Below are 23,231 nucleotides of genomic sequence, written 5' to 3'. Positions count from 1 at the left end.
CCCACAGCAGCTGAGACGTGAGGGTGAGGAATGAGTGAGCCATTCTTAGGTCTAAGGCATTGTGGGGGGGCATCAGCTAGGCTCCCAATCCCATCCTTGAGGATAAATGTATTGTGGGACTTCAGCTTCTGGACTGAATTAAGAACATGAAGACTGTGACCTGCTGAAGGAAGTGGCAACAGCAAGTCACAGTGGGTGACAGGCAGCTCCCTAGGCATCTGAGCTCTCGTTTGGGGTACATGAGATGTGTGGGCCCCTTGTGACTGAATGTGGGGTTTCAGTACACCCCCAACAAAGGAAATGGAAGCACAGGATTTATGACTTACAGAGCCCGGAACAAGAGGGCACAAGGACCCAGGGAAGGGCAGGCCTCCATCCCACATTCGCCATGATCAGGACATAGAAAACAGGGTAGCAAGTACAGGATTTCTTGGGAGCGGATGGGGCTGAATTCGCTAACTTTCACAGGCTCATCTCTGTGTTATTGTAGAAGGTGCTTGGAAAACCAAAGTAGGAACCCTAGGCAGATTCTTGTCTAAGGTTAAACTCACAGAAAAGTAGGCAAGAGAAAGAGAGCAGGGATTCACATTTACCAGTCTCCCTCTGGATGCCAGAGTCATCCATAGACACTTGTGCCTACCTTGCTGATTGATGTATGGGGTGCTCCTTTCAGCCTCATGGTCTCAGTCTCCCACATTTGTAAATTTGCTCTCCAGAGAGGCACAGCTTGCGCTAGGTGGAACCTAATGCCAGTCCTCTTCCCTCACAGCCCGCAGACACCCCCGTGTGGACAGGCAGTATGGGTGGGTGGTAGTCCTCCATTATCCTGAGCCCACATGGGACTGGGGGAAGACAGATTACCGGAGAATGAGAAACTTTTCAGTCCACAACAGCGTAGTTTTGGAGAAAACTCATGAGGTTGCCAATGAAGGAGCTTGTGTCAACTTCTTTTAATTCTGGAACCAAACACTTCTGCTCAAGACACAGCTCTGACTCAGGTCCTCTTCCAAGAAACTAAGGCTCAGTTTGGGCTCTTACAGGCCTAAAAACTCCATAAAAGCCACAAGCATGCAGTTCTCAAGTTTTATTTCAGAGTGCTGGTCGGTGACCCATGAGAGACCTGGTGTCAGAGCTGTGATGTGCCTGAGGACCCCTGTGTCTCCCGCAGACCCTTGGAAACGTGGATGTCAGCTGTGCCGCCTCAATACTGTATTTTTACAGATGCACCAGATGCATTGTCTATAGTTGTTCAGGGGTCTGGAGGCTAAATTATGGATTGTCTTCTCCAAAAATCTCTTCCTTAACTTTCTCTGTGTTTATAGTTCTGGCATTTCCAGAAACAACAAAGAGGAATGCAGCTATTATGGCATAAATGTGACCAAAACCCACTCTGAGATATACCATGGATTCATGACTTTGCCTGACTGGCTGAATTCTTCTGGGAGGGGTCCACAGTCTGTGCTCCCGCCAGTGCCTTGTCCGTGCACCATGGAGGATCCCAGGCTGTGTGGCAGTGGCAGTTCCTGTTATGGTTGCACATCCCTCTGTGACTGCATTTCTCTGGGATACAGTCATAATTCAGCTGAGCCCCACTGCCAGTGCAGTAGGTATCCCGACAGAACTATCCAGAAGCACAGGAAGTACCAGTTCTCACATGAGGAATCTGGGTTGTTCCTGTGCTACGATGTGAATCCAGCCCCAAACATCAGAACCCTGGATCTCAGACAGATGGAATCCAACATGTTCTTGCAGTTGAGGGAGATGTATGACATTCCTACACTGCAGCCTTCCACACGGCACGCCAGTATGGGAACAGGGTCAGCGTTGAATTCCCCGGGGTGTTCTGCGGTGTCCATGTCGGCTGCCTTCGTGATTTATGGTATAGCAGACATCTTCACCTTTCCCAGAATTTCTGCCACAGCTTTCTTGGCAGTGAATAGTGCGGTCAGTGCAGTTTCCATGATAGCAGCAGCCCTCTTCAGTGCACCCGGTTCCATCTTGCATATGGAAGTCACAGGGTACGCCAAGGTCACCCCATGGCAGAACTCTGGAAGATCACGTATATTTTCGATTGGTCTGCAGGGTGTCCAAGCAGCGGAGTTGGTGCAGTCTGTATAGCATCTGCCTGTATTCCATTTGCCCCCAGGGGTTCAGATACAATCACGCATACAGCCTAGATTGCTGTAGCACTGGTTGAATGAGCCGCAGTCACACTGCTTTCCTGGATCCACTATGTAGTTTCCATAATGATAGTGGGTCAGGCTTTTATTTAAATGCACCAGTTCAGTGTTGAACATGCACTTGCCTGTTCCACAATTCATTATGTGCTGCATATGAATGAAGGAACAGTTACTGAAAGCTTCCATTATACCAGTTAGTTGGGTCCTAAGGCAGCTGGACCTTTTTTGGCAAGCACATTCATCAGTGTCAATGCACAAGCCACAATTTCTTGCCATCTGATGCGTTGGTATGACAGAAAAGAGTAAATAATGTCTGCCTAAATAACCCAGAATGATGGCATATAAGCCATTGGTGGATGGCATATAGAATATACAACTGGACTGCCATGAACCTCATGGGGCCCATCTCAAATCACATTAAGGGTGAATGTGTTTTAAGAAATCGAAAATACTTTCACTCATACTATTGAAGAGGAAAAAAAAGGGGCTCTGATGCAACACATAATTGCCTGTGTGAGCTTGATGTCTCTCACTATAAATGACCATGAAACCAATAACTTACATCAATAGCATGAAATATGGACTCAATTAAGCTAACTAGCCTTACTAGGAATTGGGCACTTTTTTCCACGTGGTTAACACACTATACATTGTTTTGAAACTGAAAGCAAGTCCTTTGATAATTCTGTGATGGGATGAACAGAACTTACTAGAGATCCTTGGGGCTGCACTGGCATTTCCTTGAGGAACAGGGGGTCCCCTGTCCTCCTTATATCCCAGGTTATAAGTAGGTCCCATTGCACAGATGTCTGCGACTATGTGAGAAACAAAGTGTTCAAACCATTGGAAACCACCGAGGGGTCTCATATCATAGGCAAGTTAATCCAACTTCATGATATCTTCAAGGCTGCCATAGCCTGTGTCAATTGTGACCATGGAAAAAGGAATCTCCTCCAGGTAGCTGAGGTAGTAACAGTCTGGAGGCATGAAGGGGTAGTCCACCTGCAAGGCTCCCTGAGCATCCTGAGTCATCATCAGCAGAGTCTGGACCAAAAGAGTTTCTTGTGCCGCATGTACATAACATGTCTCTTGCCCCAAAACGCAGGCTATAGGACAGACAGCCAGGCATCTGAATGCCCTTGCTGTGGTGTGGCTCCTTCTTGGGAATTACTATCTCAGAGGAGATGTAGCACCATGAGGGATGCCCTTGAGAACCCTGCACAGGAGCCAGCACTGCCCAGAGTGAAAACAGCAAGAGGGGCGCCCTCAGGGTGACCTGGCCCTCTGCCAGCCTCATGCCCCTGCTCAGAGACATCTGCCAGTGAGAATGGATAAATGGAGGATCCTCAGCAAAGCCAGGTCTAGACCATCAGACAGAATAGAGGGCTGTGCCAGGTGGCCAGCACCCTGCACCTGGGGGCCCCCTGTGGGGTTCGGCAACAGTCCCAGGGTGTGGCATTGGGTGACCCTGCACATCAGTTCGGCTGGGGTGGATGTGGGAGGGGCAGGTGGGCCATGGTCAAGAGTGGTCACATGGACATGGGTAGGGATTTGGACCCAGAGGCATGGCTCTAGTCAACACCTTCAATCTTTCCTCCAGCTACTTGCATATGGGCTATGCAGTTATATCACCCTTAACTTCTCTATCAAATCCATGTCCTGTGGTACTGCTGGGTCACTTTCTTTGGATGACTACTTTTTCTCATTACAGAGACCACTGCTTTGCTTCCTTGTGATGCGGAGGTAAACATTGTCAATTTTACCTTTAGGGGTGATGCTAAAAATCTCTTTGTAGTTTTGTGTGTCTTATTCTCCTTGGCTATTAGTTTGTAAGCCATTTGATCCTTTTGGTTTTTGCTTTGAAGGTTCCTCTGAGTTCACTGAGGAAAACATTTGTCAGTATTCTGAGTGATGATTGGTGAACTGCAAGGTTGTATTTTAGTATTTTCTTATGCCAGCTGGGGAGAACAGAAAGTACTGCTGACCATGTGTGAGCCCCAGGGGTTTTCTCCTCTAATCCCTTATGGGGGTTCTTTCCTGGCCTCTGGCAGTCTCATGTAGTTTGGTTCCCTCTTCAGCTGGAGATGGAGGGGAGTTGAGGTTACTTTGGCAGCTTGCACCATGGAGTCTGCCCATGATCAAAAGATGGTTTTGACCATGGCACTGCCTTGCTTGTTTAAGTACCCTCTACTGCTTTAAAACGCCCTGGGTCAGGGAGAAACCTCAGAGGTGGCGTTTGGACAAGAGTTTGCCTTTTCCCCAGTGGCTGGCCTTCTGAATATAGCTCAAATTCCTTTGCCACCCAAACTAAAACTTTGAACATTGACCTTTCCAGCAACAGGCAGCTGAATTTGGGTTTTGATAACAATGAAATGGAGAGTGGAATGGCAGTTGCCAGGGCCTGGCAGGGAGGGTCAATGAGGAGTAGATCTCAAGGGCTATGATTTTGTGTTATGCAAGATGACAAGTTTTAAAGGGGTCTCCACATCATTACCCCTGTAATTATCAATACTGTAATGTATGGTTAAAATTTTGTGAAGAGTGTGGGTCTCATTTTCAGTGAGATCTTACCACAATATAAAAGTGGAAGACACGAGTTTTGCTTCTCACACAACAGTGTGCTGAACTGCATGGACACACTCTACTGATAATTTGAAAACAATTAAAAAAAACTTATACGTTTTGGAAACTAACCCTGAGAATATGTCATTTACAGATATCTTCTTCCATTCCATAGGTTGCTTCTTTGTTTTGTTGATTGTTTCCTTCACTGTGCAGAAGCTTGCTATTTTGCTGTGCAGAAGCTTTTTATCTTGATGAGATCCCAATAGTTTATTTTTGCTATTGTTTCCCTTGCCTCTGGGGACATGTCTAGTAAGAACTTGTTCTGGCCAAGGTCAAAGAGGTTGGTGCCTGTGTTGTCCTCTAGGATTTTGATGGTTTCCTGTCTCCCATTTAGGTCTTTCATTCAATTTGTATTTATTTTGGTGTGTACTGTAAGAAAGTGGTCCAGGTTCCTTACAAGTTCACGATGCTGTCCAGTTTTCTCAACACCAGTTTTTGAAGGGACTTTTTCCATTTGATAATCTTTCCTGCTCTGTCAAAGATTAGTTGATCATATAGTGATGTGTCCATTTCAGGGTTTTCTAATCTTTTCCATCAATGTATGTGTCTATTTTTTGCCAGTATCATCCTGTCTTGATGACTACAGCATTGTAATATAGCTTGATATGCAGAATTGTGATGCCTCCAGGTTTTTTTCTTTTTCAAGATCTTTGGTTATTTGGGGTCTTTTGTGGTTCCATGATAATTTTAGAGTTATTTGTTCTAGCTCTGTGAAAAATGCTGGTATTATTTGACAGGAAATTGAATTATTTGCATTGAATGTCTAGATTGCTTTGGATAGTATTGTCATTTAACAATGATTTTTCTTTTGATCCATGTGCATGGAATATTTTTTCCATTTCTTTGTGTTTTCTTCAATTTCTTCCATAAATGTCCCAGACTTTTCAGAGTACAGATCTTGTACCTCTTTACTTAGGTTTATTTCTAGTATATTATGGTTTTGGTGTAATTTTAAATGGGATTGATTCCTTGATTTCTCTTTCTCCTGCTTCATTATTGGTGTATAGAAATGTAACAAATTTCTATATGTTGATTTTGTATGCTACAAATTTACAGGTTTATTGTAGCAGTTCTAGCGGGGTTTTTTTTGGTGGAGTCTTTAAGGTTTCTATATATGGTATAAAGTTCAACTCCAGAACTGAATAATCCTATTAAAAAGTGGCCACAAGACATGAATAAGCATTTTTCCAAATGTGACCTACAGATTGTCAGTAAACTCATGAAAAGATGGTCAACATCACTCCTCATCAGGGAAATATAAATCCAAACTACAATGAAATATCAACTCACACTGGTCAGAAAGGCTGAACTCAACAGCACAAGAAACAACAGGTGTTGGTGAGGATGCAGAGAAAGAGGATCCTTTTGGAGGTGCTGGTGGGAATGCACACTGGCACAGCCACTATGGAAAACAGCATGGAGGTTCCTTAGAAAGCTAAAAATACAACTACGTTACGATAGAACAAATGCACTACTAGGTATTTACCCAAAGGATACAAAAATGCTAATTTAAGGGAATTGTACCTCTCTGTTTATAGCAGCTATGTCACAAACAGCCCAGCTATGGAAACAACCCAGCCGAAGTATGCATTGATTGATGAATGGGTATAGAATACGTGGTATATCTACATAACCCCGTCCACGCACACTGGAATATTTCTCAGCCGTAAAAGGAATGACATTAGCTATTGTTAAGGACAGGGATGGGCCTAGAGAGTATTATATTTACGGAAATAAGTCAGAGAAAGACAAATATATGATTTCCTCCATATGTAGAATTTAAGAAACAACAAATGGGCAAAGGGACAAATAAGAGAGAAGAGGCAAACCAAGAAATAGGCGATTTTTTCAATGTTCACTTATTTATTTAGAGAGAGAATGGGAGGTGGGGCAGAGGCAGATGGGAAGAGAATCCCAAGGAAACGTCGTGCTGTCAGTGCAGAAACCAAAGTGGGGCTCGGTCTCAGGAATGATGAGATCAAGACAAGAGCCCAGATCAAGAGTCGTGGGCCTAACCCATGGAACCACGTAAGCCCCACGAAACAGATACTTAACTATAGGGGAAAAACTGATGGTTACCCTGGGGAGGGTGTGTGGAGGGATGGGGAGGTAGTTGATGGGGATTAAGGGGAGCGCTCGTCACGAACACTGGGTGCTGTATTGCAATGTTGAATCACTATATTTTACACCTGAAAGTAATAGTACATTGCATGTTAACTCTCACTGGAATTTGAAGAAAAACTCAAATAATGTATTTATAGTGCCTGCAAATGGCCATGTTGGCATACAGCCCATGAAGAAGCATTTATTGCAGAAAATATACTACCAGAAAGAATACCTAGACTATTTGAACTAAGGTATGTTCTTTTCCTTTCCCACCCCAGATCAGCAAGAAGAAACTCCAGTGCAAGTAACTGTGACTATAGGCATGTGCCACTGAGCCTGACTGCAACCTCCCCTCCAGACTGTTGTAGCCAATACACACGGTTCCCGGTGACCAGCTCCTGTTCAGAGGACTCTTTCCCAGAGGGACAGGATGTCAGTGACCCTAAGCTGTTTGCTGATGAGGCCAAGCCCCAGCAGGTGCCACTGAGATGTGCGACTCACTCATTGTTGGCAGCCCCACTCCCAGGAAGGAAGCTCTGCCCTGGGCACAGTCCACTAGGGATGCTGGGAACCTGATCACCCCAGACCTGACTTGTATGGCAGGAGTCTCATGCCACCAGGACAAGCAAGCCACAAGGCAGTGAAGCTGCCAGCCACCCCTAAACAGAGCCCTCAGTTTCCAAACTGTTTGGAATCCTGTTTGTCCCCGACACGCCCTGCAGCTGCAGACCTTTGCCCAGAGTATTGCCCAGGGTAAGGGGGACATGAAGCAATCCTCTAAATTAAGGAGCAAATCCGTTCCTATAGAACTGACTTCATTTCCAGCTAAGTGTGAGGAAGAAGGTCTGGGCCTCATGTTGTGGGAGAGTGAGGTGCAGGAGACAGATGGTTTCAGTGGAGGATTCCTAACCTACTCCCCCTCACCTGCAGGAGAGAGCCAGAGCCAGGGACAGTGGAGGCAACAGCTCCTGTCAGAACACATATCAGACTATGGTCTCAACTACTCTCCATTCAGAGGAGTCCGAGGTTGTAGGGTTCAGTCTGTGGAGACTCCATACATCAGAGGGTGGTTGAACATAGGAGTGCTGTCAAATGAAGCAGAGTATCTCATCCTGTGGTTTGGGAAAGAAAGAGATAAGGAATGTCCAACCAAACCACTGTCACCATGGTCTGGCTGTGTGAATGTCCCAGGTCACACCACCTCTGTAATTATGGGACTACCGCCCTTCCCTCCACATCATGTCTTTGAGTTTCACCTGATTTCAGGCGTCAGTAGTGTCACAGTTCTCTGGCAAAGCATCCCATTGATGGAAGTTTCGTAGTTGGTTTATTCCTTTATATTTAGAAAGACTTTTGCCTTATTCTGAGCTTCTAACACTAAGAAAGATGCTGTAAATATTTACACACCATTTATTTTCTGAGCATGGGATTTCATTCTTCAGGGACAAATACTCGGGAGTGGTATTTCCAGGTTCCTTTTTATGTCATCCATGTATAATTTCATAAGCAACAGCCAACGGTTTTCCAGAGCTGGTGTTTGTTTGTCAATCCTTCCTGCATTGTTTGAGGCCCCACGTATGCTGGATGCTCACCTGGATGTTGTTGTCAGAGTTGTTCCTACCTGAGCCATTGGGATGTGTGTATAGGGCATCTGTTGCATTCTTGATTTGAATTTCCCTGACAGTCGATGGTGTGAAGAGTCTTCTCCAGTCAGTAACTAATGTGTCTATAACCTCAAGGATAGGATGTCTACTACACAAGGCTGTGCTTGTTTGATGGAGGTTTGTTTCCTTTCTTCCTATTGACTGTTGAGGGTTGTTAGCATATTCAAGATGCAGGTCCCTTGGTGGTCATGCAATTTGTGAATGTTGTCTCTTACTCTGTAACTTATCTTACTATTGGTATTCACGTGGGCAGATAAGCGGAATTGATTTTCACAAAGTCTATTTATACCATTTCTTTTTATGGGTCTTGTGTTCTTAGCTATAGTTTTCCTTTTCTTGATGATTGCTTATGACTAATATTTTTTTAAAATGTTTATTCTTGATAGAGAGAGAGACAGAACGTGAGCGGGGAAAAGCAGAGAGAGAGGGAGACACAGAATCTGAAGCAGGCTCCAGGTTCTGAGCTGTCAGCATAGGGCCTGACAACGGGGCTCAAACCCTCAAATTGTGACACCGAGACCTGAGCTGAAGTGAGACACTTAACTGACTCAACCATCCAGGCACCCCACTGATTTCTTGACTTACAATGTAACTAAAAGTCTTGTTTTTTTTTCTGGTTTCTCTCAATGTTGACATGTTCCCTATTTGGTCTCTGGTGACTTAGAGTTTTGTCGTTTGTTTTTAAATTTATAGACTCTAGCAAATCATTTTTGTGGCATGGTTTTTCCTAATATATGGAAATTAAGTGGAAATATAGGAAATTGAAGTTCAAATTTCACAAGAGTTGCCATTCTGTGTCTCTTTGGCCAGACTGCTCATCAGATTTGATAGATATGCTCCTGGGGTCAAAAACACGTTTACCTTTTCAGGTGGTGGGCTTTCTATATGTCTCAGGAGCCGCTGAGCTCTGTGCACACAACTGAGTTCTTGACACAATTTTTCCTTCGCAATTCTATGTGAAACCCTCAAAATCCATTTTTGCATTGCCAATTTTAGACACTTCATGAATAGAATGCATTGAAGCTCTTGTATCATTTCCTAAAATTATTTTACTCTTGCGTGTTTGGGACTGTAATTTTTCTTCTTCCTCCCAAGGGGAGCTCATATCTGCATTTGTGGAATTCTTTCAAGCTTCTCATCTCTTAATACTTTCCCAACGTGCTGTGCAATATTTGACCAAATGAATACTTAGGTTTATTTGTACTCTACCACATTGGGTGATAGGAGCCGCGAGAGAGGCTGCATCATATGGGTTTTTTTTTTTTTGTCCCCTTGTATGTTACTTGTCATATTGAATGTGTATAGAACATATAGCCCCTCACTTTCATGAACCACTAACAGGGGACATGGTTCTCTTCAAGAGACAGGAAAGGAAGACAAGGGAGCTGAGACAGCAAGTCGGGGAAGGAACCCCAGAGCTTCTCAGGAAGCATCAACTGTCCACACTTTCCAGTTCTGCAGATGTGGGTCCCTGCTGAGGCCCAACCTGGGTTCTTGTGCAGGTGTCTGGACAAGCTGCCCATGATGTGTGGGCACAGTGGAGTTGGGAAGGGCAGCTGTGGTTTGAATTCCAGCTCACCTGGCACTGCTGTGAAAATTCATGAGTATGTTAATTTATGTCCACCATCAGTTAGGGATATAATGAGTAAATGCAAGACGTTAGACTCACTACCTTAGATTCCATGTTCATGACAATTTGTGACAACAATTCTCCCTTCCTTTTTTCCACTTTTTAAATTTTTTAAGTTTGTGTTTAAATATTTGTTAGTTAACATATTGTGTAATATTAATTTCAGTAGTAGAATTTATTGGTTCATCACTTACATTAACACCCAGTACTCATCACAACACGGGGCCTCCTTCATCCCCAACACCCATTATCCCATCCCCCACACACCTGCCCTCCAGCAACCCTCAGTTTGGTCTCTAACCTTAGAGTTTTTTTTTTTATGATTTCTTGCTCTTTTTCCCCTTCCCCTAGATCTAAATTCCCCATAGGAGGAAATCATATGGTGTTTGTCATCTTTGACTGACTTACTTTGCTTAGCATGATGCCCTGTAGCTGCATCAACATCTTTGCAAATGGCAAGATTTCATTCTTTTTTATGACTGAGTAATATGCCATTCTATACATATAGCAGATTAATCACATGGTGGACTTTTGGTCTCTTTCCTCAGTTTGGCTGTCATAGTTAATGCTGCTGTACACATTGGGGTGCATGTACTTCCTCAAATCAGAAGTTTTGTATGCTTTGGATGAATTCCTAGTAGAGCAATTGCTGGAGTGGAAGGTTGTTTAATTTTTAGTTTTTAAACTGTTTTCTGGAATGGTCCGGGCACTTTGCATTCCCACCAAGAGTGTAAAAGGGTTCCCTTCTCTCCTCATCCTCATCAATATCTGTTGTTTCCTGAGTTGTTAATTGTAGCCATTCTGACAGGTGTGCAGTCATCTCTCATTGTAGTTTTGATTTGTAATTCCCTGATGATGAGTGATGTTGAGCGAATGTTCGTGTGTCGGTTAGCCATCTGAATGCTTTGTTTGGAAAAGTATCTCCTCATGTCTTCTGACCATTTCTTCACTGGATTCTTTGTATTTTGGGTGTTGAGTTTGAGAAGTTTTTTTTATAGATTTTGGATAGTAGGCCTTTATCAGATATGTGGCTTGCAAATACCTTTTTAATTTCTGTAGAATGCCTTTTAGATTAGTTGATTGTTTCTTTAGCTGTGCAGAAGGTTTTTGTTTGGATGAGGTCCCAGTAGTTCAAGTTTGCTGTTGTTTCCCTTGCCTCTCAAGACATGTCTAGTAAGAAGTTGCTATGTCTGAAGTCCAGGAGGTTGCTGCCTGTGTTCTTCTCTAGGATTTGATGGTGTCCTGTCTCACATTTAGGTCTTTCACCCATTTGGATTTATTTTGTGTATGGAGTAAGAAAGTGGTTCAGTTTCATTCTTCTGCATGTTCTGGTCCAGTTTTCCCAACACCCTCTGTTGACAAGGCTGTCTTTTTTCCCATTACATAGTCTTTCCTACTTCATCCAAGATGAGGTGGCCATACATTTGTGAGTCCATATCTGGGTTTACTCTTCTGTTCTCTTGATCTATGTGTCTCTTTTGTGCTTGTAGCTTACTGTCTTGATAAGTACAGCTTTGTAATATAGCATGAAATCCATAATCATGAAGCCACCGTTTCTTTGTGTAGAGACATTTCAACACTACTTGCTCCTTAAATCCATGAACATGAAGGTGTTTCCATTTCTTTGTGTCATCCTCAGTTTCTTTCACCATTTTTAGAGTCTTCAGATTATGGATATTTTAACTCTTTAGGTATCCCATTATATTTTTTGCAGTTGTAAACGGCATGGATAGTTTTTTTATTTTTCTTTCTGTTTCTTCATTATTGCTGTGTAGAAATGCAGCTGATTTCAGTATGTTGATACTGTATCTTGTGACTTTGCTGAATTTGTGTATCAGTTCTTGCAATATTTTGGTGGAGTCTTGAGTTTTTTATATACAGTGTCATGTTATCTGTGAAGAGGGAATGTTTGACTTCTTCTTTTTTAACTTGAATGCCTTTCTTTCTTTCTTTCTTTCTTTCTTTCTTTCTTTCTTTCTTTCTTTCTTTCTTTCTTTCTTTCTTTTTGTTGTCTGTTTTTGAGGATAAGACTTTCACTGCTGTGTTAAGTAGAATGATGGGAGTGGACATCCCTCTTGTGTTCCTGATAGTAGAGGAAAAAGTTTTTTTCCCCACTGAGGATATTAGCTGTGGGGTTTTCATGTATGGACTTTATGAATTTGAGGTGTGTTTCCTCTACCCCTTGTTGAGGGTTTTATCAAGAAAGGATGCTGTACTATGTCAAAATTTTTTTTTTCATCTATTGAGAGGGTCATATCATTCGTATCCTTTCTCTGATTGATGGTATGTATTACATTGATTTATTTGTGACTGTTGAACCACCCTTACAGCCAAGGAATAAATCCGACCTGGTCACATTAAAGGATCCTCTTAATGTATTGGTTGATTCAATTTGCAAGTATTCTCTTTCTTTTTTTTTTGTTAACGTTTATTTATTTTTGAGACAGAGAGAGACAGAGCATGAATGGGGGAGGGTCAGAGAGAGGGAGACACAGAATCTGAAACAGGCTCCAGGCTCTGAGCTATCAGCACAGAGCCCGCGCGGGACTCGAACTCACGGAACGCGAGATTACGACCTGAGCCAAAGTCGGACACTTAACCAACTGAGCCACCCAGGCGCCCCTGCAAGTATTTTCTTGACAATTGTTGCATTCTTGCTCATTAGGGCTAGTGGCCTGTAAGTCTCATTTTTAGTGGGGTTTAATCTGGTTTAAAACTGTGATCATACTCATCTTGTAGAATGAATTTGGAAGTTTTCTTTCCATTTCTATTATTTGGAACAGTTTGTGAAGACAGGAATATTCTATTCTACTTAAATAGAATATTTCACACTCTTGTTAAATATCTGGTAGAATTCACCTGTGAACCTATCTGGCCCTGGATTTTTGTGTGTCAGTAGATTTTTGATTAAAGATTCAAATTCTTTGCTCATTATCAGTCTGTTCACGTTTTCTCTTTCTTCCTTTTTCAGTTTAGGTAGTCTTCATTATTCTGGGAATTTATCCATTTCTTCCAGATTGCCCAATTTGTGGGCATATAAATCTCCAAACTATTGTCTCATAGATGTATTTCTGTGGTGTCAGTCGCGATGTCTCCTCTCAAATTCTGATTATATTTACTTTCGTCCTTTCTGTTTTTTTTTTTGCCAAGTCTGCCCATGGGTTTTCATTTTTATTTATTCTTACAGAAACCAGCTTATAGTTTCATTCATCTGTTCTACTGTTTTTCTTTGTTTCTATATCATTTATTTCTTCTCTAATCTTTTTTGTTTACCTGTTCCTGCTGGCTTTAGGGTTCATTTGTTGTTCTTTTCCTAGTTTCTTTAGTTGTAAAGTGGTTGTGTGTTTGAGACCTTTCTTCTTTCTTGAGTTTGGCCTGTACTGCTATATATTTCACTCTTCCATCAACTTTGCTGCCTCCAGATGGTTTGGAACTGGCATGTTTTCATTTTCATTTGCTTCCATGTATTTTTTATTGCTTCTGTAATTTCCTGAAAATCTCATTCAGCTTTTACTACAATGTTCTTTAACCTAATGTTTTGGTGGTGTTGCCCAAATTTTTCTTGTGGTCGACTTTAAGTTTCATAGTGTTGTGGTTTGAAAATACGCATGGAATGATCTCAGTCTTTTTGTACTTGTAGAGGGCTGATTTGTGACATAGTATGTGATCTGTTCTGGAGAATGTTCCATGCGCACTCAAAAAGAATGTGTATTCTGGTGCTTTAGGATGGAATGTTCTGAATATGTCTGTTAAGTCCATTCAGTCCATGTGTCTTTCAAAGCCATTGTTTCCTTATTGATTTTCAGCTTAAATTGTCTTTCCATTGTTGTAAGTGGAGTGTTAACGTTCTCTATTATTACTATTGTCTATTATCAATGAGTTTCTTTATGTTTCTTATTAATTGAGTTATATATTTCAGTGCTTACATTTTGGGGGTATAAATATTTAAAGCTTCAGATCTTCTTGTTGGATAGACCCCTTTATGATGATATACTGCCTTCCTGATCTCTTGTAACAAACTTTGGTTTGAAAACTGGGTAGTGTGATATGAGTATGGTACTACAACTTTCTTTTGACGTCCATTAGTATGATAAATTGATTACCCTCCCCTCACTTTCAATCTACAGGTGTTTTAGGTTGAAAATGAGTCAATCGTGTGCAGTGTGTAGAAGGATCTTGTATTTGTTTTTATCCATTCCGGTATCCTATGTCTTTTGATTGGAGCATTTTGCCCATGTACATTCACGGTAATTATTGATAGATATAAACTTAGTGCCATAGTGTTACCTCCAAAGTCATTGTTTCTGGAGATTTTCTCTGCTTATTTCTAGTCTTTGTTACTTTTAGTCTTCCTTTCCCACTCAAAGGGTCCCCTTTAATTTCTCACAGGGCTGATTTAGAGGCCATGAACTCCTTGGGTTTTGTTTGTCTGGGAAATTCTATCACTCCTTGTATCTGAATGACTGCCTTACTGGAGAAAGTATTCTTAGCTGCAAAATTTTCAATTGCGCATGTTGAGGATATGATGCCACTCCCTACTTGCATGAAGGTTTCTGTAGAGACATGTGCCATAGTTTTTTTTTAATCTTCCCTTGTTAGTTAGCAACTTCTTTTGTGTTGATGCTTTTATGGTTTTTCTTTATCTGGATATTTTGCCATTTTCCTATGATATGTCTCAGTGTTGGCCTGCTTTTTTTTTTTTTTTTATTTTATTGGGTGTTCTCTCTGCCTTCTAGATGTGGATGTCTGTTTCCTTCCCCAGCTTGTGGAAATTTTCACTATATTCACTCAGCTAAAATGTATCCCCCTTTTTCTCCCTCTTATTCTTTTGGGACTCCTTTCAAAAGAAGGTTATTACAGTTTATGGAGTTGCTGATTTCCCTAAGTGTATGTTTGTGATGCAATATTTTAATTTTCGTCTTCTTTCCAGCTTCATCTCCCCCATACTTTTATCTTCTATGTCCCTTCCTCATTCATCTGCTTCTTTCCGCCTTGAGGTCATTATATCCAATCAGTTTCACATCTCGGTTACAACATTTAAAATTTCATCCTGACTAGTTTTTAGGTCTCTTCTGTTTGCAGTAAGGGTATCCCTCATGTCTCATATATTTTCCTCAAGCACAGCTAGCATCCTTATGATACTTTTTGAAAATCCTGTTTCATTATGAGAGTTTTCAGAAATTCTGTTTGAGGCACATTAGTTTATGTGTTTTAATTATATCCCTCACAATGACCTTTTATCATTTTTTCTTTTAGGATGAGTTCCTCCATCATGTTGTTGTCTATGTCTCTGCCTTCTTAAATGTTTTAGAAAATCCTGTTATCTTTTCTGCTTCTAGGGTAGTATCTTTATTGAGCAGTGTTCACATACTGTCCAGGGCCTGACACTTCATGAAGCATTTGTTTTATGTTCCGTGGCACTGTGCTGTCGTGTTTTGGCTGCTCTGTCCCTCAGGACAGTCCTCTGCAGAGTTTCTCCTTGCCTCCAGTGGGGAGTGTTGGACCTTGTCCCCAGTGTTGTGAGTTTTAACTAGGTGAGTTTGGTCTGCTTGTTAAAAGAGGCTAATTCCTATCTCCCCTAGAGGTGAGGATATGCCTCAGTGTATGATCAGCTGACTTGGTGCGTATGGGGGTTTACGGTGGTCTTTGGAGGAAGGGGTGCAGTGGTGGTCTGGTTGCCAGGCACTCTTTCCTAGTAAGCAAGCACTTGATGGGGGCTGGAGTAGGTGGAGCTTGGTGTTAGTGGCTCAGCTTGCACTGGGGATGCTGTGCTGCTGAGTGAAATCTGTCCATGCTGATTGGTGGGAGGAAATATTGGCATCAGCTCCCTCTCTAGTCCCTGGAGTTGGAGTTCCCAGCCTCCCCTGTTCAGGAAGCCCTCACACAGAGAGAACACTTGTGGGTCCCAGGCTTCCGTCAGAATTGCTTTCACCCTGTCTGCGTCCAAGCCATTGGCCCATCTGGTGGCACAGGGCTCTTATGTTTTTTCTCAGGAGCTCTAGCTGGGTTTGAAAACTCCAAATTGTGTGAACTCAATATGACAGGGACCCCACTGATCCTCTGGGAGAGGGTCTTGATGTGCTGTGCCTGGAGCTGATTTACCCCAGATGGGCAGCTGCATCAATACTAGGGGCTTGGAGTGCATGGTGAAGGACAACCAGAAGGCAGTGTCCAGCTAGCTGCTCTCAGAAGAGGCTCCTATGCTAATGATCAGGGAATTTTAATGGTGCCTGTCAGCTCTCCTGTCCTATGAGAGGCAATGCCCCGTCTCCCAAATGCACTCCACGAAGGGAATTGTCTCTCCCCATGCGACCCAGGGGATACTCAGACCACAGTTCCCCTTATGGGCCTCTGCCCTCCTCCACAGGAGCACTGCTGTGCCCACCAGACTCCACCCCAATGATGGGATTGACTTTTAAATCTTCAGTCTTTGAGCTCCACGTTTACAGGGGGTTGACTTGTCATGATTAACTTTATAGGTTATCTTGACTGTGTCATGGGTGCCCAGATTCACCACTGTTTCTGTGGATGTCTGTGATGTGTTCCAGAAGAGATTGGCATTTCCATCCATGGCTTCTTTCTGCCTGGGCACCACCCATTCCATTAAGTTTGTGAATAGAATCTGATGCAGATGGAGGACGAATTCCCTCATTTTTACTTCCCATGTGCTTGTTTGAACTGGAATATTGGTCTCCTCTGGCCCTTTTTCTGAGAGTTACATCATCAGCTCTCCACGTTCTGAGACTAGACTCTAGTCAGAATCAGACAAGAATTACATCACTGGTTTTCCTGGGTCTTCAGCTTGTAACAGTAGATCATGGGACTTCTCAACATATTTAGTTATGGAAACCAATGACCTTTGGGTTGTGTTCCTCAGGGGAATCTTGACTAATACATGGAGATTGGTTGTCTCTCCTTTAGAGTAATTGAATAAAGCTGTAGCTCATTTAAAGTCCTGAGTAGCAAAGGGCTATGAAGAAAGTGTCACGTTGTTTGACTGGGACAAGGGCTGGGTGAGGATAAGGAGGAGCTGTGGGATCCTGTGGTCCTGGCTGCACAGGGAGCGCATCTGGGAATCCTGTAAATGTGCAGCTGTTGTGCCTCAGGAAATCTGTAAGTCACTCATGTTAAGGGACCGGAGTAAGCAAGTGCAAACAACTGTGTCTTTGTGCATGTTAGTCTAGTTTCCCTATGACAACCCAGTTGCTAATTCAGAGAGTTAATAGGTAAACACAGAATCATATAACCAGGGAGGCTCCCTGGGGAAACTGCTGTGTGGAGAGGAAGCCCCAGACCCTGACAGGAAACCTGCCTGTAACCTCCATCTGCACCTGCGCCTGGGAACACAAAGGAGAATTGTGCATAGTGTGCGCCCCCTGGTGGTGCTGATCCCCTCCTGCAGGGAGGTTTGTGTCTGGGCTCCCAGTGAGGTCCCCTCACTGTGTCTTTCGCACAGTAATATGTGGCCGTGTCCTCGGTCTTGAGGTTGTTCATCTGCAGATACAGCGTGTTCTTGGCGTTGTCTCTGGAGATGGTGAATCGGCCCTTCACGGAGTCTGCGTAGTATGTGCTACTTCCACTACTACTAATTTGTGCGACCCACTGCAGCCCCTTCCCTGGAGCCTGGCGGACCCAGTGCATGTAGTAGCTACTGAAGGTGAATCCAGAGGCCACACAGGTGAGTCTCAGGGACCCTCCAGGCTTCACCAGGTCTCCCCCAGACTCCACCAGCTGCTCGTCACACTGGACACCTGCAGACACAAGACATGTTGGTCAGGAAACTGTCACACATCCACTGTCTCACTCATATCCACTCACAGACTCAGTGTCCCTCGTTCACCATGAATTACCTTTTAAAAGAGCAACCAGGAACACCCAGCCCAGCACAAACTCCATGGTGAGGTGTCTGTTCTGTCCTGATCAGAGAATGGGAACACCTGGGACTCCCGGGGCTGGGGCTCCTCTCCCAGCTGCAGAGTCTGGGATGGGCTGGTTTTATCAGCACAGAGAGGACCCCATTTGCATGTGCTCTGACATATATATCAAGCTCCAGTCTTAGATTCGATTCTTTAAAAGTGAACTACAGGGTTAGGGACGCACTTGTAGTTTAGTTTGTGTAGATGGTGCTGTGACAATTTGAATAATTGTATTCAGTGAGTACAGGTGTATTTGCAGTCCTGTGTGCATTTTTACAGGTCTTTCATCAACATAGATCATTTTCACTCTACAAGTATTTAACATACTTTTTGAAGTTTAACCCAAAATACTTCATTCTCTGCCATTTTCACTTGTATAATTTTGTTATTTATTTTGCATGTATTTTCATGCTGGTGTGTAGAATCACAGGTGGTTTATTTTTATTTATTTTCTTTGTTCATTTTGCATCCTGCTCTTTTCCTCATTTAAAAAAACTGGTTCTAATATTTTTTTGTGGTATCTCTAGGGTTTTGTTATGTTTAAGATCAGTGTCACCTGCAAACAAGTAATTTTCCTTCCTCCTTACTGATTTAAATGTCTTTTATTTTTTTAATTCCCTATTTTTTTCTGGTTATGTCTTCCAGTGGTAGGAGAAGAAGCTTTTCCCTTCTTTTCTTCTGGGATTTAGCCAGTGTAAGGATTCAATTTACATAAGACCTATCTACAGGAGAGAATAAATTTCATTTTGTAAGTGCATGGCCTTCCTAATGATATGACACCCAGAGAAAGGACAAAGCAGGTGGCACTTGTGTCTTTCAGACAAAAAAAACATTGGGTTTGGCAAGAGTTAAGTTTGGGGTATTATGTTAGTCACCAAGTAAGTAGGTTTGTTTGCATCGCCTTCTTGTCCCTGTGTTCCTTATTCTGGTGCTAACGATGGTTCTTCCCTCTTGGTACACGGGAGGGAGATTTATATCCTGCTGTGAAGGGACGATGGAGAGTCTGAGTGTACTTGGGCTCTGTCTCAAGTGACTTTCACCCAAATAAGCAGGGTGACAAGATGACATAGTTTGAGGTGGCATATGTATTCTTCACGTTACATGGGGAACACTTATGTTAGGGGTGACCATCATTGCCTGGCTCCTGATTTGACAGGAAAGCCTTCAGCATTTTACCGTTCAATATGCTGTCAGGTGTGGGCTTTTCATAGTGGCCATGATCATGTGGAGGTAATTTCCTTCAGTCCCTTTTTAATTGGGTTCTTTTTAAATGATGAACATGTGTTGAATTTTGTCTAATGTTTTTTTGAATCAATTAATGATGGTTTTGATTCACTCATTCCCTCTGTTAATGGAGGACATCACATTTATGCATCTGTGTATGTTGAAGGATCCTTGCATCCCTGGATGAATCCCACTGGATTATGTTGTATGATCCTCTCAATGTTCTGTTGAATTCAGTATGCTCAGATTTTGTGAAGGAATTTTGCATGTATGTTCATTTGAGATAGTGACCTGTAGTTTCCCTTCTTGTGGTGTCTTTCTTTGGTTTTGGTGTGAAAACAATGCTGTCCTCACAAATTTCATTTGGGAGTGCTGTTTTTTTATCAGTGGTTTGTAATAGTTTGAGAAATATTGGCATTAATTCCTCTTTAAATGCTTAGTAGAAGTTTTAATAAAGCCATGGACTCCTAGGCAGATTTTTTGGAGGGTGAGGTTTTAGATAGAGAAATCTTATTAATTTTTCTTTTGTTCATTTTGTATTTTTCCATGAAACAGTGTTGGTGGACTACATTATGGCATAAAATGTGTAATTTGTTCCTGGTGATCTAATTGTTGGCCTATAAATACCTAAGTTTTTCTTTAATGATCCTTTTCATGTCTTTAGTTCAGTTATGTCTCCTCTTTCAATTCTGATGGCATTTGTTTGAGTCTTCCCTATGTCCCCAGGCTACCTATTTGTTTCAAATTTTATATACTTTTCCAAATACAAATTTTTATGTAATTGATTTGTTTTCTGTATTTGTGATAGTCTCTATTTTCTGTCTGCTTTATATTTTTATGTTATTTTTATGTTTATCTTGTTATGTCAGTAAAAATGCCAATGACTTTTTTAAGGAACCTGAAAAATATACAATTCATATGAAAGCACACAACACATGGAAGCAACAAAACAATCATGACGTCGAGAGAACCTGGAGACATCACACTTCTCTCTTTCTAAAGATATTGCAGAGGTACATTAACCACAACAGTGTGCTGCTGGCATCAAATGAGACATTTAGGCCAGTGGAGCTCATTACGGAGCCCAGAAGTAGAAGTTTGCAGATGCAGTGAGCAAATCCTCCACGAGATTTCCAACAATGCACAGTGGGGGGAGGATAGTGTCTCCTAAACATGGAGTTGACTAGGGGCTCCTGTGTGGCTCCGTAAGTTAAGCATCCCACTTCCACTCAGGTCATGATCTCACGGTTTGTGGGTTCGAGCCTCACATCAGGCTCCTGCTGACAGCTCGGGGCCTGGATTCTGTTTCTGCCTCTATCTCTGTGCCTCCCTACTCATGATCTGTCTCTCTCCCTCAAAACCAAAGTAAGAATTAAAAAATAGTATTGATATATACATGCCAAATAATAACATTTGGCCATAATCTTGCTTCATACATATACGTCGACACAAAAAAATCTCAAAATGGATGAAGGATTAAGAAGAACACTTGAACCTAAATGCCTTCAAAGAAAACATGAAAGATAAACATGATGACATTCACTTGAGAATGATTGATTTGATATAAAAGCAAAGTCACAGAGAACAAAGCAGGCAAGGGGGACTACATCATACCAGAAAAGGGGCAAGCAAATATTTGCAGAGCTAGAAGGCAGTCTATGGGAGGGTAGACATTACAATAAAAAATATTGAAAAGGAGTTAATATCCAAAATGCAGGAGGGACAATAAGGTGTTCTCATTTCCCTGCCATCAGACCACACCTCAAGCTTCCCCCTTTCCCTATTGGAGACCCACCTCCATTCAAAGTGCTCCTCAGAGGATGAGTCTTAAAGATGTGCCCACTGGTGTCTGGGCCTCACATGCACAAGAGGATGGATTGCCCCCAGTGCAGAGCCTGTGCTCAGGGGGCCTGAGAAAGGAACTGCCCCCACCCATCAGTAGCCAGATGCCCTGTCTTGCAGCAGAGGGAGGACCTGACCCTGTAATAGACTCTGTTACCGCAGGATGTTCTTGCTTTACCTCCTCACCGTGTAACACCCCGATCTTGTGAGTAAAGAAAGAACAGAATTTGATTCAGATGGAAATCAAAGCTACTGATTTGTACAATGTAGGAACCATAAAGTCTTTTGTCATCTATTACCCCCCCCCATCTTTTGTCCCTAACCAGGCTGCCGCTCATGCCTCAATTCCTGGTGATGAAGATGCATTCCTGGGATGAACATCTGCTCAACTTTCTTGTCAATGCCATTGCACTCTGATTCATAAGTTCTCTTTTCATGTATGCTTGGGGAAGGCAACTAAGTTGGGCTCAATAGTACTCCAAGTTCTTGAAGCCAACTTACATTCTGTGCCTTCACCCAAGGCTGCACTCTTGTTTCGTATGTCTGTGACTTGTCACTCTATTACCAAAGGAGTCAGAGAGCCCTTGCAGACTCCCCCACCCTCCTAAAGCACCAGCCGGTCAGGGCCATACACCCTCCTGTCTTCTTAATGTCCATGGTTGCAAACAGCTACTGCCAACGAGGACTATGTCACAGTGCTTCGAAAATCACCACAAAGTGTCTTGTCAGTTTTTCACATCCCTCTCACCGGTACAAAAATGCAGTTGCATAAGCTTCTAAGGAAACCTGGCTACTGCTTCCCAAGGACCCCTAACTTCACTGCCTTTGTCTCTGTGAGCCCCTCACCCCTACCTGATGCGGCCACAGATTTCTTTTCGTGGCTTTCAGAGTCATTAACCTACTTTAAAGTGTTAATATTAGCTCTGTGCACACCCCAAACTCTCAACTGTATATCAACAACATGTTTCACCTTTCATTCCATGGAAATGGAGTGGCTGCAGGTATCCTGTGACAACCTGTGCCTCTCGGATATGTCCTATAACTTTCTTCCCATGAAAATTAGACCTTGGGCCATCAGGCCCCACTGCATGCTTGCACCCCCACAGCTGCTGTCTGGATACATTAGGATCCCCACTCACCTCTGTATTCCTCTCTGACAAGTTTGTAATTTCCAGGCCCACCACCTACCTACCAGCAGGCCACTGACCAACCCCTCCATCATCTTGTGTCATGTTAACAGTTTAAGTTGGGCTATCCCACTCCCCTCCCTAAAAAGGGAGACCCAGGACACCTGGGTGGCTCAGTTGGTGGGAATCCTACATCAGCTCAGGTCATGATTTCGTGGTTTGTGAGTTTGAGCCCTGCATCGGACTCTGTGCTGTCAGCTGAGAGCCTGGAGCCTGCTTCAGATTCTGTGTCCCCCTCCCTCTCTGCTCCTCCCAACTCACACTCTTTCTCTCAAAAATAAGTAAACATTAAAAACATTTAAAAGGGGAGACCCTACTTCATTCCACACGACTGCCCTCAGCTACAGGAATGGTTTCCGGGACATCTGGTGGTCAACCCTGAGTTCTATTTTTTTAAAAAAAATTTTTTTCTTTAACATTTATTTCTTATTGAGAGACAGAGAGACACAGAGCGTGAGCAGGGGAGGGGTAGAGAGAGGGGGAGACATAGAATCTGAAGTAGGCTCCAGGCTCTGAGCTGTCAGTATAGAGCCCGATGTGGGGCTTGAGCTCACAAACTGCGAGATCATGACCTGAGCTGAGGTCCATAGCTTAACCAACTGAGCCACCCAGGTGCCCCACCCTGACTTCTGTTTTGTGACAGCTTCTGTATGTGGGGAAACATAGGAACCACTCAGGCCAGTGTCCCTATTAGAAGTACTCCAGGCGTCCTCTCTGCCTGCTGTAAAATCATTCTAAGCCACTGCACTCCCAGGTTTTCCCAAGCTTGCACATCTGCAAAGGGAAAGACCGCCACTATTCACAGGCATTTCAGACATACGCTGGAGTCTCAGGGCTGTTGGCACCCTCTGGAAATC

The 23,231-nt window shown here is 43.0% G+C and overlaps 1 pseudogene and 1 gene segment (V, D, J or C); both read right to left on the bottom strand.

Annotated features, from left to right (window-relative positions):
* Positions 1-1,269: 1,269 nt before the first annotated feature.
* LOC128774103 (disintegrin and metalloproteinase domain-containing protein 21-like) lies at positions 1,270-3,495 on the bottom strand (annotated as a pseudogene).
* Positions 3,496-4,201: 706 nt separating this feature from the next.
* The window catches only part of LOC128774102 (immunoglobulin heavy variable 3-23-like), a 41,319-nt gene continuing 22,289 nt past the window's right edge, over positions 4,202-23,231 (bottom strand). Inside the window, 2 exon segments of the V gene segment in view lie at positions 4,202-4,258; positions 17,646-17,956. Coding sequence covers positions 4,202-4,258; positions 17,646-17,956 — 368 coding nt within the window.

This window comes from Panthera pardus, unplaced genomic scaffold (genome assembly GCF_024362965.1).
Source record: "Panthera pardus isolate Hobbes unplaced genomic scaffold, ASM2436296v1 HiC_scaffold_289, whole genome shotgun sequence".
Lineage (NCBI taxonomy): Eukaryota > Metazoa > Chordata > Mammalia > Carnivora > Felidae > Panthera > Panthera pardus.
Note: the sequence above shows the minus strand (reverse complement) of the source record. Positions and strands in the feature narration are given on the sequence as shown.